Source organism: Paramisgurnus dabryanus, chromosome 1 (genome assembly GCF_030506205.2).
Source record: "Paramisgurnus dabryanus chromosome 1, PD_genome_1.1, whole genome shotgun sequence".
NCBI lineage: Eukaryota > Metazoa > Chordata > Actinopteri > Cypriniformes > Cobitidae > Paramisgurnus > Paramisgurnus dabryanus.
Genome location: NC_133337.1, coordinates 39,576,736 through 39,594,134, shown reverse-complemented (window position 1 = coordinate 39,594,134; position 17,399 = coordinate 39,576,736). Strand labels below are relative to the sequence as shown.

Sequence of the window (17,399 nt, the reverse complement as noted above, 5' to 3'; positions counted from 1 at the left end):
AGAAACGTTTAAGATTAAAAATTGTGCATTGTGGAGACGTCCTAGAAGATGGTCCAGGCACTCAGGAGTGAAACCAGCAGGATCATCAAACAACCACACAGACCTGGAGCTCCGGACGCTCGTACTAATTCTGGAGCCCATGTGCCTGTGAATAGGATTCAGTGCATGATTAAGTTACAAAACACAAATTGATAAGACTTTAAAATAAAACAGTCCTTTAATTTCTGTTAATGTAGCTTTAAGCATAGTAAAGCAAATGTTTACCTGCATTTCCATCAGACCAGACAAAAGGACCCATGGATATAGAAGAACTGTCATGGAAGTCCAGAGACCTGCCGACCCTCTGGTGATATCCAGAGACACAGTGCTAAAAGATTGAAAATGTTTCATCAGATAATATATAATTATACTATTGAAGACCCCCCCCCAAAAAAAAACCAATAAGAGCACAAGTTATAGAGTATTACAATGATTTAACTCCAGTATTCACTGGTGCGTAATATTATTAATCCCAAATAATTGAATCTTCTCATGTTAAATAACATAATAGATAATGTGAACCGCAATTCACACATACGGTTTTTTAGGCCATTATGCATTGATTGTAAACAATATTAAACAGCCATTATATACAGCATCAAAGTATTTTGTGTACTGTAAATATATATGTATATATTTGTAAACTAACCGCTGAGCAGTGATTGTTGGCCAGAATACAAAGATGAACAGCACAGTGCAGGTAAACTTTAGTGGAGTTTGAGTTGAAGATGAACATCTTGAAGGAGAAACGGCTGGATGTTGAGACACCATTCTGAAGAAGCTTCACTGTGTTATCATGTGGATTTGGACACCTGAGGATAAGGAGGATTATTTATTTAACCCATTGTTGTATTCTTACTCGCGGTTTCCAAGGCAACCGAGGTTACGGGGTTCAGTGTGTGCGCATGCGTTGGGAGAATGTGTGGCATATGAAGTAAAGAGTTTATCGTTCTGAGCTCCGGTGTGGAATTGAACTTCTTTTTGAATAACTAAAAAACTTCAACATAACATTGGCGACGAGGATGGCTGAGTTTAGCTTACCACCGCCGACACCTTTTCTTCCTGTACCTGGCGAACCGTCCGTTCCGTGGGCGAGTTGGATTGATGGCTTCACGGTGTATCTCGAGGCTATGGACTATACTGATATTCCAGATCGAAGGAAGATTGCCTTGCTTCGTCATTGTCTCGGGGCCGAGGGACAGAGAATATATCGCGCTCTTGGGGAAGCGGAGACTTACGAGGAAGCGGTCGCTCAGCTCGCTCTCCACTTTACGGGCCAGCAACGAGTCATACTACGCCGATACAAGCTACGCAAACGGCTTCAGCGAGCGGGTGAGTCCGTGCAGGACTACGTCACTAATCTGCGAGACCTGGCGCGCTCGTGCAATTATGGGACACTTCAAGACGAGATCATTCGTGATCAGCTTATTGAAGGGATATTGTGTGAAAAGACACGGGAAAAACTGTTGTTAGAATCTGATGAACTAACACTAACTCAAGCGGTTGCGATCGCGCTGCAGGTGGAGGCAGCTGTTGAATGCTCTACGCTGCTCGCCGATGCGCGCCCCCCCGCGGACATCCCGATGCAACAACTCCGACCTGTCAGTTATCAAGGCCACACCCCCTTACCCATAGGCCAAAATGAGAGTCAGGATGCAGGTTTTCCAGTGCATTTTGCACAGCGGCAGAGAAACCAGCGCAGTTCAAGTTTTTGTGGTAACTGTGGGTCTAGTTCACACAATTCAAGAGCCCAAAATTGCCCTGCACGTGGGCAGACATGTAGAAATTGCTTAAAAAAAAATCACTTTGCCAAAGTATGCCGGTCGGCTACGCAAGCATCACAGAGGACACTCTCACCGGTCTGTAATGACTACACTGAAATTAGACATGTATCAGCTGGCCAGTCAGCTTTTAGAATATGTACTGTGCTGCTGGATGAGGTGAGTCTCCCACTCCTCCTGGATACGGGTGCAGCTGCTTCGTTGCTCAATTCCAATACGTATCACAAGTTCTTCTCCCATCTGCCATTAGAGCAGCCCAGCACATCACTCTGTGGCTACAACAATTCCAGGATTACTATGCTTGGTGTTCTCCGCGTCTCAGTACGTTATGGCTCCAAACACCTGTCATCGTTCCCATTCTACATTTCTGAACGGGGAGCCAACCTCCTGGGGCTAGATCTTTTTACCAGTTTGGGGTTCACGCTGCGAGATGATAAGGGCGCTGATATCCACCATGTCACCTCTTCCTGGCAACAGAAATGGCCAGCGCTGTTTGATGGACTGGGCTGCCTCACAGCTTTCACCCACAAGCCTCTGGTGGACCCTGGGGTGTCGCCAGTCATACAGCCCCTGCGCAGGATTCCCTTAGCCCTGCGGGAGGAAGTCACTGCTGAGCTTCAAAGGATGCTGGACATGGGGGTGATCGAGCCAGTTAATGCGGCCCCCTGGATTTCTAACTTGGTCATTGCAAAAAAAAAAATCTGGTGGAATACGAGTCTGTGTTGACCTGCGCTCTGTAAATAAGGCTGTTATCCCCGACAAGTATCCATTACCCACAGCGGAGGAGTTGACCACTCACTTCCATGGTTCGACAGTCTTTACGAAGCTGGATCTGCGCCAGGGTTACCTGCAGGTGCCACTCCATCCTTCCAGCAGGGATCTCACAGCTTTTGTCACACACGCTGGGGTATTTCGTTATACTCGTATGCCATTTGGCCTAAGCTCCGCCCCCAGCTGCTTCCAAAAGGTGATGGCCACCATCTTTGCTGGTATTCCCGGAGTTGCGGTTTTCTTGGATGACATAGTTGTTCATGCTTCGGATGTCCAGACCCATAACGATCGTCTCAGTAGGGTGGTCAGTGCTCTCATGGCACATAACCTTACGTTGAATGGAGAGAAATGCACCTTTGCGGCCTCAGCCATAGATTTTGTAGGGTTCCGCCTCACATCTAGGGGCATCTCCCCTCTTCAGTCAAATATTGAGGCTATTAACAAAATCCCAGAGCCCACCTCTGCCTCCCAGGTAGCCTCGTTTCTGGGAATGACAGCCTACTACCTTCGTTTCCTGCCTCAGTACTCTCAAACCACAGCACCGCTTCGCCAGTTACTAAAAAAAGAGGAGCCATGGGACTGGACGGCAGCATGCTCGGAGGCCATCCGGACTTTGAAGTCCCAGCTTACCACACCACCTGTCCTGGCCCACTTTGACCCTGACAGTCAGACTATCGTCACCTGTGATGCATCCACACAGGCCTTGGGAGCGGTGCTGTCACAAGAGCAGGATGGAGTGGAACGTCCAATAGCATTCGCTTCCAGAGCTCTGACCCCCACGGAACAGCACTACTCTGTCGGTGAACGCGAGGCTCTCGCGTGTATCTGGGCAACTGAAAGATGGCACCTTTTCCTCTATGGTCGTCGTTTCACCCTCCGCACTGACCATCAGGCTTTGATCACGCTCTTGTCAGCCTCCGGCTCAGGTCATAAACCCTTACGTCTGCACAGATGGGGCGAGCGCCTACGGCAGTATGATTATCAACTCAAATTCACACCAGGAAGGGACAATGTGGTCGCTGATCTTCTATCTCGATCCATCGATGCTCCCACACCGACAGCCTCGCCAGGCAGTGATGACATGGAGCCAGAACTCATCCAGATGCTCCATGCACCTCTGAAAACGTCCGTCTCTCTAGAGGAGCTGCAGAGGGAGTCTAAGCGTGACCCCACACTGACAACACTCCGCACATATATATGCTCCGGATGGCCAGCACGGACGCCTGAGGAGTTGAAACCTTTTGCTAAGGTACAAAATGAACTTTCCTGCTGGGGTGATGTTTGTGTCTCTAGGGGCCTCTGTACAGTGGTGCCGGGCAGCCTGCGTGCACGTGTCTTATCAATGGCGCATGAGGGCCACCTGGGCATTGTTAAGCTCAAGCAAAGATGCCGGGACCTGGTCTGGTGGCCAGGCATTGATCACGACATTGAACGGCTGGTCAGAGATTGTGAACCTTGTCTCCTCAGTGGGAAGACTGGACTACCAGCTCCAACCCCTCTTCAACCTGTTCCGTGGCCATCTCGCCCATGGGACCACCTTCAACTGGACATCTGTGGAGAAATTCATGACCATCGAGTTCCTCATCATCAACGCTTTCTGGTGGTCGTGTACGATCTCCACTCTAAATGGCCTGAGGTAATACCAACCGGAACGGTCACATCACAGACCATCACACAGATACTGGAAAGCCTGTTTGCTCGCTGGGGCATGCCCCGTGCCATCACTACGGACAATGGGCCGCAGTTCACCTCTGCAGAATTCTCTACGTTTCTTTGCAATAAGGGAATTAAGCATATCCGGGCTGCACTCTACCACCCCCAAGCGAATGGTGGTGTTGAAAGGTTCAATCAGAGCCTTAAGAACGGCATTCGTGCACATCTTGTCCAGGGGTACACATTCCAAACAGCACTCAACCTAACTTTAATGCATTATAGAGCTAGCCAGCACACCACCACCCAGGCCTCTCCTGCTTTGCTCATGCTCGGCCGGGAGATGGAGTTGCCATTGGACAGACTGAGAGCACAAGACTTGTCAGCAGCAGCGAATCGCACCTGGGTAGCAGCCAAAGCAGCGGTGACTTCAAATCAGAGGCGAATGAAGGACAACTTCGACAACAGGCACAAGGTCAAGGAGAGTAGGATAACCGTGATGGACTGGGTTCGGGTTCGCAGACCCCATCGTAGCAGCAAAATGGCTTCGTTTTGGTCTACACCCCTCCGGGTGGATCGTCAGTTACAGTCTGCCACATTCTTGTTGAGCGATGGCTCTCGCTGGCATGCTAGCAGACTAAGGAAAGTGCCAGCCCCTCCAAACTCAACCAGGTGCCTACGGGCGAGGGAGCCTAGTGAGAGAGCACCACAGCACATGCCCCTTCTGGCCCCTCCACTGGAGCCAGTACAGCCGCGGCCAGGCCCGGAGTTTCAAGGTTCCCCTGTCAGGGAAGCCCCACACCCATCTATGCCAGCATTGGGGTCTCAAAACCTTCATCCACTGCTTGATGTTAATCAGGGTGGTCAGGATTTGCCACGGCCAATGGCATTGGAGAGCCGACCGGTTCGGGCTAGGGCTCGTCCTGCATATCTGAAGGACTTTGTCACAGACTACCACGTATAGGTGTTTAGCCATTTTTCCTCAGCTATAGTTTAAGTTGAGACACAATTTTTGTAGTTCTTTATGGGGGGGGGAAATGTTGTATTCTTACTCGCGGTTTCCAAGGCAACCGAGGTTACGGGGTTCAGTGTGTGCGCATGCGTTGGGAGAATGTGTGGCATATGAAGTAAAGAGTTTATCGTTCTGAGCTCTGGTGTGGAATTGAACTTCTTTTTGAATAACTAAAAAACTTCAACATAACACCCATCATCTTTAAACAGGTTACAGCAAACACAAAGAAATGTTTGTCTCTTACTCTCCAGTGATGAGATCCCAGCGCAGACTGTAATCTGGATCATTCACAGGTGTAGCCCAACATGTGTCAATCACTGTGACCAACTGTCGACTGTCAACCCCATCAACACGAACCTCAACAAAAATCTCCTGGTTGAGTTCTGCATTCACACTACCATTGAAGGGCCGAGAGAACCCAACATCATGATATGGGATCATTCGGACCTGATACATCCCTTGACCAACAAGATTCTTGTTCACACGACTGGGAAAACAACAACACAGATCAGTTAAAATAAATATATGGGATATAGCCACTGATCTATATAAATGACTGGATTGCACATAGAAAGCTAATGTAAGAGCGAGAAGTGAAGCTACCAGAAGAGTTTGAGTGGCCATCTTGGTATTCCCAACTGGCAGAGGGCATCATTGACTTACATTCAAAATCATGATCTAAATTCACCTGGTGAATTACAGCGTATCAGTTTTTTGCAGTGCAGAGTAGTGCTTGTTGTTTCACAAATGCAGACATTTTTTTAATATTTTAGTGTCTTTACCTTACCAATTCATTATGTTCTGCTAAAGCCGCAGTGGTAAAGTTGATCGGTCAGCTTGGTCAACTGCATTTTCTGGTTCAGGTTCGGCTCGTATTGATATGGTAGCAAAGGTGAAATTACCTTCTGTCAGTATTGCATTAGGAGCTAATCTTCCAAATACGGTAAGGAGCGTCACATATTAGCTAACGTCAGAGGTATTCAGGCCAATCACTAATGTACTGGTTAGCTGGCCAATTGGAGGACACTGCACTTTTTAGAATAAGCTTTGTACAAAATTAACGCATTTCAAGGACATAGGGCATAAAGGAGCATAATGTACAGTATGTGGAAAATAATGTTTTTGAACCATAAACCATGCAAACACATTGCATTACACCAAATAACACTGTTTTAGCAATTTAATAGGGGCTCTTTAATTTAACAGAATGTTTACCTTACCAATATGGCGGTGCGGTGGCTTCACAATTGTGACGTCATGCACAATCCAGACATTTATTTAGATCAGTGGATTTTCTTGTTGTGTATAATTATGTATACTGACAAAGTAGAAATGAATTCTGACCTCTCCAGTGGGTTGATTTCTATCATAGAAAGTGTTTGGGTTTGGGGGTAAACACAGCTGAAAGATATCTGCAGAATTCTCTCTCTACTGATGAGACCTTTAGGTGACCCTGGTGCTCCCAAAATAAAGTTCTCATAGATGATATGAGTGCCATTGGCCTGTGGATCACAAACATAATTTGTAGTTAAAAAATTAGAAAGATCAGAAAATGATTTAGATTGAACAAATTGTAAAATTTAGCTATAGTTTGAGTGTATTTGAACTAGGTATGTTAACAGTTAATTGAACTTCGATAAGAATTAAATCGATAAAACGTAACGTTAAGCAAGATCATGCACATGTGCGCAGTGCCTGCGCAAAACACATACAGACGGAGAACATAAATGAAATAGGCGCGCAGAAGTTAAACGAGCCATGATCACAACAATGCTCGATGCCAAACTCGATTGCCATCTCCATAATATAATCATCTTTGCTAAAAAGTACGCTGCAGGTCTAAGCTGAGGTGATGACAGGGAAAGTGCCTTTCTTGGATATAATTACAACAAACGGTGTATCGACTCAGAAAGCGAGGTGAACGCTAGAAAAATATAATTGAATATGGGAAATTGCATGAATTGACATCCCCAATTTGAACACTATGTAGAAGAGTCTCACCATAAGATTTGTACCACAGGTGTGTCCATTATTATCAAAACTAAACTCCACTCGGCCGTTCTGGATGATTCCTCTGCAGCTGGGATCATTGAGGTGCAGGCCATCAGCTGAAAAACCAGCTTCAAAGAGCTGACAGCGAGATATAGATATAGATCCTGTACTGCTTTCACAGGTTTCAAAGAAATCTGAGAAGTAAAAACAGATTGTCAGCATTGGAAAAAAAAGAAAAGTGTTATACTGTATTTCTGAATATTGTAACAAGATGATTCTAACCAAAAGAGTCAGGATCAGATCTGGTTCGGTTCTCATTGCATAAACAGCCGTAAACACCGTTCATCTCTCCACACCATTCATCTTCAGTACAGTTGAGTGCAGAACATGGATCTCTTTCAGCTAAGAAGAAAACAGATGAACAGACACACAACAAATTTTGGATCCCCTGATTTATTTTACGTTTCTGTTTGGGTTTAGAGGTAAAATAAACTTAAAGAGTAGTTCACCCAAAAATGAGGGATGAGGGATTGACTTGGCCATAGTCATTTTTATTTCTACTATAAATAGTCAGTGGGCCCTATTTTTTTGGGTGAACTACTCCTTTAACCAGTTAAAAGTCAACCAGTTCATGAAGCCTTTGCACTAAAAGCATATGCTTGGTTTCATTTCAAAGCAGACACTTGGAAGTTTATTGTAAAGACTGAATTATTTTTGTTATAATCAAAACACTAGTTATGAAAGTCTAAATATACATTTTTAATAACTTCACAAAATACATTTGATACATCTTTATCAAAAACTAATTGAAATTGTCCCTAAAAATATCTAGAAATGCACTGCAGCTAAAGCCACAGGACTGAAGGATTTTGTAGAACAGCTTTTTTAAAAGGAAGTATGTATTTAGGCAAAAATAAAGTTTATTTAATTTTTTATGTCATTCGTTTTGTTGCATGTTGAGAATTTTGACTTACGGCACTGCAGAGTGGAGCGCCATTCTGGGATCTGTGTGCCCAATACGACACAAGCCGCCTCATAAGCCTGAACAGCTGAACACAACATGCCATTTTGTGCTGTGTAGAGACACAGGTCATACACACAGGAGTAATAGTACGGTGCAGGGTCAACATGATGATGGCATTGCTGGAAGGGTCCGGTTGTGTTGGTGATAATACCGCACAGATCCGAATACTCCTGTTTGAATGGACACTCGTCAGGATCTCCGGTCCGATCGCTCGCACCACATCTAAGAAAACACAAAAATGGAGGTCAGTTTCTTGTGCATTAAAGCAATGTCTCAAGATCAAGTGGTATTTTTTATTGTATAGTGGTATCTGTGGTTATAGTAGTGATCCAGACAAACATTAAAGCATCCCAGCACTGTTCTGTTTCTGAATTACTGTCAACTCAGAATTTCATGTCCTCCTGAGGTTATGAACGCTTTATCAATGAAGTTCACAACTAAACCGAATGAAATGGCATTTATTTTTTTCATGACTAGTGTTTTGCATATCGATTCTACAGATTTGTGTAACTGAAAACATCTTCACATGTCTTTATAACATGTAAATAACATGTAAATAACATTACTTCTCACATTATCTTAGTACTTTGTTTAGAATGATTAAAAAAAGGAAAAATTTGTCCAGAAGTTGGAGCCACGAATTTAGGGTCCCACACTTCTTACCCTGGTGTACTGGTGTTTGATATCCAGCTGTTGCCAAAGTCATTATCATTTGGTGCAAGATCTCCATTGGGTGATGCGATATCATCTGTTGGGTCTCCATTGTAATTGCCACACATTCCACATATGGACCCATGGAAACTTTGGCTTAATCTGACTAGAAGGGTGCTCTGACCATCAAAATGGACGGTGAATTCATTGAATGCATTCACAACCACAAATCCCGGCTCCTCATATACTTCAACAAGATCACTGATTTGAAAGGTTGATGAGTCAGTGGAGTTCCCATTAACCTGGATGGAAATTAAAGAATTAAATTTAAAAGAATTAAATTCATTAAAAATTACAAATTTGGAGTAAACGAAAGATAAAGACAAATGTATTTGCTTTGACAATATAAAATCTAACTTACTTTCAGTCTTCTGTTCTGTCCAATAGTGATTTGTGCCTGTTGTCCATGGTGGGACAGCCAAACATCCACTACAGACACAAATGACACCGCCATGTTTCCACGGTGCCTGTTTGTGGCCACCAGACGGAACTCCAGATCTTCATCAGTAGCGTTACCACAAGTCTGGGCGATCTCATATGAACACGTTCCCTGATAGAAATTGACACAATGCTCAAATCACATTATAGTCGCAAAAATTCTAAGTACTTTCACTAATATTCTGTCATGGGTTGGTAATAAAGTTGTGAGGACTTTGCTGTTTTGATTTTGATCAATTCATACCTGAAAGTGGGCCACAGCCCCATCAAAGGTAATGTAGTGAGGGTCACCCCATACTGTACACGTGGACATTTCGCCGTAGCAGCCACGATGTCCATTTCTGACTGTACACTCCATAGTCGGTGGGCAAGAGGATTCAGAACAACGCAGATCATTCGGGCCAAAACACTCACAGCGTTGAGAACATTCTGAGCTCCAGAACTGTTCACCAATCTATTAAAAAATAATGATTGAATGTTCATTCCTTTAGCTAAGTAAAAAAGGGGTTACCATTGAGTGCCATGATGTCACCACATTTTCTTCTTTTTAGAACCACAAAAAGCAGTGCTCTGAATACAGTAAAAATCAACTACCAAATAATCATCCATAAAAAGACATTGCCAGTAACGCAGTAAAACTAAAGCTTATAAAAGGAAATTTTAAATACTCACATCATGGTAGAATCCGTCATACAAGCAGCCGCATTGCTCTACAGGTACACAGAGTCCTGAGCTCCTCACAAATCCATCATTACAGAAACAACCCTCTGAGCATGTGTGTTCACAGCTAGCATCAACGCTGCTGGCACACGTATGACCGCAGTCTGTGCCACACAACTCATAGTGGCTGTTCTCTAACTGACACGGCATGACTGTCAATGAAACAAACAAAACATATTCATCACAAATATGAGCAAAATGTAAATATATCAATGTACTATACCATCAAATTGTTTGGTAGTATCATTCAGCCTGTATAATACACTTACTGTAGTTATAAACACTATGCAAAATAAAAAAGCAACACATTTTTTAAATTCAATTATGGTTTTTCCCACTTCCAGTCACTTACCACAGGATGCACTTTCTCTCCACTGGAAGACAACAGCATTGGCAGATTGACAAGCCCTCATATAGGATTCCAAAGAGTGGCACAAGACATCATTTCGGTTCCCAGAGAGGCACACATCAAATGAACAGTCATTAAAGTATGCTTGTGGATCTACAACGGAATGGCAGAAGCTAAATGGGCCCTGGTTGTCCCTGATAATCTCACACAGATTATGAGCAATGGTCTGATCTTGGCATGGGCCATCATTTCTATTTTGTGTATCAATGCATGGCACTTCCTCCTCAACCTTCCATTTAGCCCCAAACTGATCTGCTGATGGTGCCAAAGAACCTGAAGGAGTCATGAAGTCATCTTCTGTATGACCATTAAAGTTGCCACAGAGTCCACACGTAACTCCTCTGTAGTCTGCAGGTACAATGATGTTTACTGCCCAAAAGCCATAAGTCACACTGAAACCAAAGTCAGTTGAAACAACTGTTTGTGATCCAGTGGAGTAGATAGATACCCTGCCAGAGTCAAGTAGGATTGGGAGATTTCTGATCTCTCCATCAACCTGAATAGAAAAACATACAGATAATTTACACTAAGCAGACAAATAGTGACTAAATACAACTGAACAAATAATTGTAACCAGCACAAAAGATTGCAAAAGTAGTGCTTGTATCACTAATTAAAGACAGTATAAAGATTAAATTGTTCATAAAAGTTAAAAATAAAAAAATGCCCTGCAATGAAAACGATAATGAGTGATATTTGTTACCTGAACAGAAGAATAACCATTCATATCCTGTGTCATGTGCACAAGATGCCCAGAAACATTGACAAAAACTTGAACGGTAACTGAAACCGAGGATCCCCACCATGCCTCATTCCTTGCGTCCACCTGGAAGACCGGAAGCCCACGAGTGTCATTACATACTGTGGCCAGCACATATCTGCATGTGCCCTGAAAATCAAAGTAGGTTCCATCAAAAGATATATAATGGGGGTCTCCTGAGGCAGAACAGCTAGCATGTGGATTGGGATGACAGCCGTACTCTCTATCGACTACACGGCAGACTTCTTGTTGATTGCAAGATGATGGTGTGCATTGGACATTTCCAGTAATCCCATTACAAACACACAGAGACTGACACTCTTCACCATGCCAGAACTGCTCTCCAGGCTGCCGATAACGTCCAGCATAGTGGCAACCACAACCTGTTGGAGGCACACACTGATCTCCATTCAGAACAAGTCCATCATTACACTGGCAACCCTCCTGGCACTGCAAGGTGTACTGAAAGGGAAATGAGAGACTAGGGCAGGACGCAGGACAGGATGTGCCACACAATTCATAATGGGTATTTAGTGGACAGATGGGATCTGGAAACAAAGCATAATGACAATCATGAGAATGCGATTAGCACTTTCCAGCTCAATGTAAAAGTAATTAATTAAACAATATTCAGTTTTGAATCTGCAAATCTCAGAAGTTACAAGACACTAACCACAGTAGGTAATGCTCCTCCACTCTCCAACTGTGATGCCATTCTGTTGGCAGAGCAGTGTGTATCCCCGCAGGGACTCACATAGAGCCTCTCTTGCACCGCTTGTCTGCTCCAACATTTGAATGCAACCTTGTATGCGCTGTGAAGGGTCTAGTGTTCTGCTGCACTCAGAAAATGGTCCATCAGGCATGGTCATGATGCTACAGTGCTCACTGAACTGACTGCTGTTCTGATATTGTCCTCGTTCCCAAAGGTCAGCTGTGTCCTCACAGTGGGCTGATAGGGATCCATCACGCCAACTGTCTGCAAATGTCTGGGTGTCGTTCTGTAGGACACCATCTGGGCTGTAAAACTCATCGTCAATGTTTCCATTGAAGTTTCCACATAGACCTCCGAGTGTACCACTGTAAGTGCTTGGTGCTGTGATTCGGACAATGTGTGGCCAGTCAGCTCTAATGGTCACCCCAAAGTTTGTTTCCAGAACAAAACCCCTAACACTGCTGTGATAGATGCGGATCGGACTGGAACCAACACTGATGGGCAAACCAACCATCTGTCCATCCACCTGTGTATGAGAATGGGGAACAAATGTTGAATTATCTAGCATGTGAATTACATTGCTTTTCATTCAGGGAAAACTTATGAGTGCGTTTTGGCTAACCTGTACATTGCTACCTTCTCCCATTTCTATGAGGACCTGAGTTCCTTCTGCCTCAAACTTCAGGAACCTAGCAAAACCTTGAAGGCCTCTAGGCACTTTCTCCACTGTCAAAGTAAATGATCCCAGTTGGAATGGTGCCATCACCCTTGCAAGGGTCAGTCCACAAGCTCCAGGATATCTGAAGGTTTGCCCATCAAAGGTGTGATATGAACCCAGGCCTTCAACTGAACAAGTAGCATAGCTGGTGGGTCTGCAGCCTCTCTGACCATTATGAACTTCACACACCTCTGCTGGACCACACTGATGCTGATTGCAGATCATTTGCCTGTTGCTGCAAACACATTCCCTGCCACAGTCCTCATCTAACACTACTGACTGTCCCTCAGCATAATAGAATCCCTCAAGGGTGCATCCACAGGCTGCTTGAGGTACACATGTACCAGCACTGAGAATGTACCCATCATCACAGATACAGCTCTCTTGGCCCGGCAAGATGCATTTCATCGGAGCAGAGGGATCACTGCAGGTGGCAGGGCAGCTGGTTCCTTGGGCCTCAAAATGGCTGTGCTCAATAGGGCAATTAATCTCTGAAATGGGAGGGTGTAAGTAAGAACAAGCAACAATCTATGATCTTTCTCCTGCTGTAGCACAGTGATTTAAGATAAATGCAAATGATCTTACCACAAAATCCCTGTTGTCTCCACTGGCCTAGTTGTACCCCCTGTTGTTGGCATTGAGCAGCATACACATTGAGAGCCTGACACAAAATTGGTTGGTATCCTCCTCCCAGGCAAAGATCGTAGACACAGTTCTCTATGTAGGTCTGTGGTGCAAGGACAGAGTGGCAGGCAGCAAAAGGACCAAAAACATCTCCTAAGAGGCCACAGTGGTTTGTATCACTGTAAACACTCATATCATTGGTGCTACAATCAAGACAAGCCAGACCAGTGCACCTGACATTATGACATTCAGGGTCTGTGTCTCCCTCTACTTGCCAAGAGTTTGCAAAGTCCACATCTGAGCTCAGTATCTCTCCAGATGGAGAACGGAAATCATCTTCAGGATGCAGGTTAAAGTTCCCACACAGACCACATGTGGCGTTCTGATATTCATAAGGTACAGAGATTGTGACCCAGCTGTATGCATCATATGTAACCACCAAACCAAAGTCTGTGCTGATGACCAAGGTGAAACCTGACTGATAGACCTGGATGGAGCCATTGTTCAGTGTGAATGGTGTTGCTCTAAAGGTACCGTTAACCTGGACAATGTTGAGACGAGAGAATTAAAAAAGATAAAGGATCATCAAATTCAAATCAATATGATTGCAATGTAGAAATATTATAAAGTAATACCAACCTTTGCCTCATAATAGTGATCTTTAATCAGTTCAATTTCTTGATCATACACAGACACTCTGACCATCCGAGTCCATGACACATGTGTACTACCTCGATGATCATTTTTGCCCTCAATGTGATAGTATGACAAACCATATCCACAAACCTAAACAATGATACAAGTCCAAAATTATAAATGAATTATAAATTAGATCACACAATTACATCACAAATATAAATCTAACCTCAGAGAGAACATAAGTGCAAGTTCCTTGAAAGTGAAAAATCTGACTGTCAAAGGTGTAGTAATGAGGATCTCCAGAGATGGTGCAGGTTTGTCTTGGAATGTTCTGACAAGAGTATTGGAAAGCTGCTGCACGACATGCTTGGGAATAAGTGCAGGGTTCCGGGCTGCACTGGAGGCCTCTGCTGGTACAGGTGCATCTCTCCTGACATGTGGCATCACTCCAGAAAGAATCTCCTAATTGCACTGATAAACCTGAAACAAGGACTTACTGTAGGTACTGTGGATTTAAAGACTAGGAGAGAACCAGCTTAGATCAAAAAGAATCCAAAACTCCTGATTAACAGTTGTTTCTGATGAAGATGGCTAACCAAATGAGGCCTGCTGGTTAGAAAGCTAACCAGTTTAAATATTTAACCACAAAGGAGCCAGATATTAACGTTAGTATGGCAGCATTCTATTCTGAGGACTGACACCCAAAACGCAACATGTATGCTCTTGACAGTGAGTGCTGGACTTTAAAACCTGGGGCCCATTTCAGGAAGGAGGTAAAGTAAAACTCTGAGTATGTTAACCCTGAATTTAGCAAAACTCTGGGTTTTTTGTTCAAGAATGTAAGGTATATCAAACCCAAAACAGCGGTATAAGCAGTGTTAAAAATGAAATAGTTAAGTTCATAGTTCCTATTTCAAAATTTTGAACTAGTGCACAGTTCCAAAAATGAAGTTATTTATAGTTCTTTTTTCCCATATTATTTTTAAAAAATTATTGCCATTATAGCCCATGTAGAACCACAGATGGGAATTTTTTGATCAGTTTTAACACTGAAGATAAATGCGTCAGATTTCATCTTCATATCCAACTGTAAATCCTCATCCAACTAGGGTTTACATAAGCATTGACTGTCTCTTAAAGGCTCTCTAAGCGAATCTGCGAGACGTTAGTTTTTGTTGACGTTTGAACTGTTTTCAAACAGACGGAGCGTAGCTAACTCCTCCCCCTCCCCCTCCCTTCCGTGCTTTCATGAACGCGCCCAACCCCCACCCCCAAATCCTTTTTGTCGTTTATTGGCTGGAATATTTTGTTTTGTTTTGTGGTGCTAGGTTTGGCCACTATGTTGATATTGCCGTTTGTGAAGCCTGGGCTGTCTAAAGAGATCGCGTTTTTTTACAGTTTGATAAGCGGACAGGCAGCAAGCAGATAGTGAGGAGATGTTTCCGGTATGTAACAAAAATTTTTTTATGGTCTAACACGCGTCAATTCGCTTAGAGCGCCTTTAATTTTCTCTTAAGAGATTGGGTGTTTTTTCCACTACATTAAGGCCTGTTTACAGTGTGTTTTAGCCGGGGTTTTCTATTGAACAACGTTAAACTGAGATAATGTGCCGTTCACAAGCACCAGAATTGAACGAGTTCACAGTAACGTTTATCAGGGAGTACAGTACGTTCAGTTCACGAGTTCATGAATTTTCGTTCAGGCACAACACTGGGTATAAGTCAAGCCTATATCATAGGGAGAGGTAACTTATACTCAGAATCACTTTAGGGTAGCTTACTCGCCGAACGTATCCTGGTAAGGAGCAGGTTTTATTTCATAAACACCCCCCCCCCAGTGTTTAACTATCTTGTTTATTGGTACATCCATTCATTGCAAACATTTTTATTATGTAAACTGCAAAAAAAAAAATAGCTTTATGTTATAATTAAATTGCCTTTAAACTTACTACTAAATATACAGTGATTTATTTATTGCACTAAAATTTCAACTAAGAAGCTAAAATAGTAAGTTGAAATTACTGGCAAAGCCAATTTAATAAACTTAGGTGCAAAGACCATCTAAGCGACTAAAAAGTAATGTTCTTTTATAGAGGATCCTGTAGCTGATGATGAATTCAGTTACATTGCCAGCAGCCATATCACCCTGTAGCCCAAGACAGCTTGCCCACTGAAGCTAAGTAGGGCTGAGCCTGGTCAGTACTTGAATGGGAGACCTCCTCGGAAAACCAGGTTGCTGCTGGTAGAGGTGTTAGTGAGACCAGCAGGTGTGGATCTGTGCTCTGTGTGGATCCTAGCACTATACTGTCAAAAGCAGTGTCTTTCGGATGAGACGTTAAACCGAGGTCCTGACTCTCTGTGGTTGTTAAAAATCCCAGGATGTCATTTGTAAAAAGAGTAGGGGTTTGCCACAGCATCCTGGCCAAACTTGCCCATTGAACTATAAATCATCGGCTATATCAGTTTCTGTCTCCTCTCCACTAAAAAGCTGGTGTATGGTGGGTGTTCTGGCGCTATATAGCTGCTGTTGCATCATTCAGGTGGATGCTGCACATTGGTGGTGGTTGAGGAGATTCCCCCATTCATATGTAACGTGCTTTGAGGTCTGCAGAAAAGCACTATATGTAACAAATTGTTATTATTTATTTTGGGAGAGGATTATGAGACCCAGAATAGATTTTTGTCATATTCATGTAAATTTATTTGAGCTGCATAATTTTTCTTTGTATTGGTTTTAAAATATATTGATAGTAATTGCGTGACTAATATCAGACTTTGTGGCTGTGCTCTTATATCTGAACAGTTGCATTTGTGTTTCTTATGAATTCTTTTATCAGAGTCCTTGATGTAGTGCGTAGTGTTGTGTGTATTGTGCAGCACAGACATACTTTCCGTGACCTGAGTTTAAATAGCGACTTGGCTTTTGGTTTTAATAATGTCAAACATTTGTAAAGTGAGATAGTCTTTGAAGTCTTATGTCTAATTTTTAGCTGCTTTCATGTTCTTTCCGTCCATGGGAATGCATTTGCATAAAAATAATAAAAAGCATCAATAACTTACAGTCCTCTGTTTATTTACATCTCATATTTAAACCGTGATAAAAAATAAGCGTACATATTGACTTGAGTAACAATTTGCCACAACAAATCTTTTCTTTAAAATATGCTCACAGCTGCTGTACACTCACAGCAGTAGCCTACTAAATGATATAATCAAACAACATGTTTAATGCACAATCTTTCTCACTCGGTCTCGTGCAGTGCATTTATCCTCATATTCATTTTAAACTTCAGAGAAACATATTAAACAACTTATTTAATACTTTAGTGATGAACAGTGTTGGGCAATAACGCGTTACTAGTAACGCGTTACTGTAACGCAGTTACTTTTATCAGTAACT

At 43.2% G+C, this 17,399-nt stretch overlaps 1 protein-coding gene across 1 annotated transcript in view; it reads right to left on the bottom strand.

Moving 5' to 3' along the window:
* Positions 1–26: 26 nt before the first annotated feature.
* The window catches only part of LOC135757685 (alpha-tectorin-like), a 74,072-nt gene continuing 56,699 nt past the window's right edge, over positions 27–17,399 (bottom strand). Inside the window, exons 22-40 of the mRNA XM_073814173.1 lie at positions 14,227–14,480; positions 14,001–14,147; positions 13,323–13,902; positions 12,642–13,228; positions 11,981–12,545; positions 11,257–11,855; positions 10,491–11,043; positions 10,091–10,290; positions 9,663–9,872; positions 9,342–9,530; positions 8,933–9,222; positions 8,220–8,491; positions 7,528–7,647; positions 7,255–7,439; positions 6,598–6,755; positions 5,498–5,740; positions 689–851; positions 265–367; positions 27–145 (exon numbers count right to left, since the gene is read on the bottom strand). Of these exons, the coding sequence (XP_073670274.1) occupies positions 42–145; positions 265–367; positions 689–851; positions 5,498–5,740; positions 6,598–6,755; positions 7,255–7,439; positions 7,528–7,647; positions 8,220–8,491; positions 8,933–9,222; positions 9,342–9,530; positions 9,663–9,872; positions 10,091–10,290; positions 10,491–11,043; positions 11,257–11,855; positions 11,981–12,545; positions 12,642–13,228; positions 13,323–13,902; positions 14,001–14,147; positions 14,227–14,480 (5,522 nt within the window). The 3' untranslated portion in view covers positions 27–41. The remainder of the gene's footprint in view (positions 146–264; positions 368–688; positions 852–5,497; positions 5,741–6,597; positions 6,756–7,254; positions 7,440–7,527; positions 7,648–8,219; positions 8,492–8,932; positions 9,223–9,341; positions 9,531–9,662; positions 9,873–10,090; positions 10,291–10,490; positions 11,044–11,256; positions 11,856–11,980; positions 12,546–12,641; positions 13,229–13,322; positions 13,903–14,000; positions 14,148–14,226; positions 14,481–17,399) is intronic.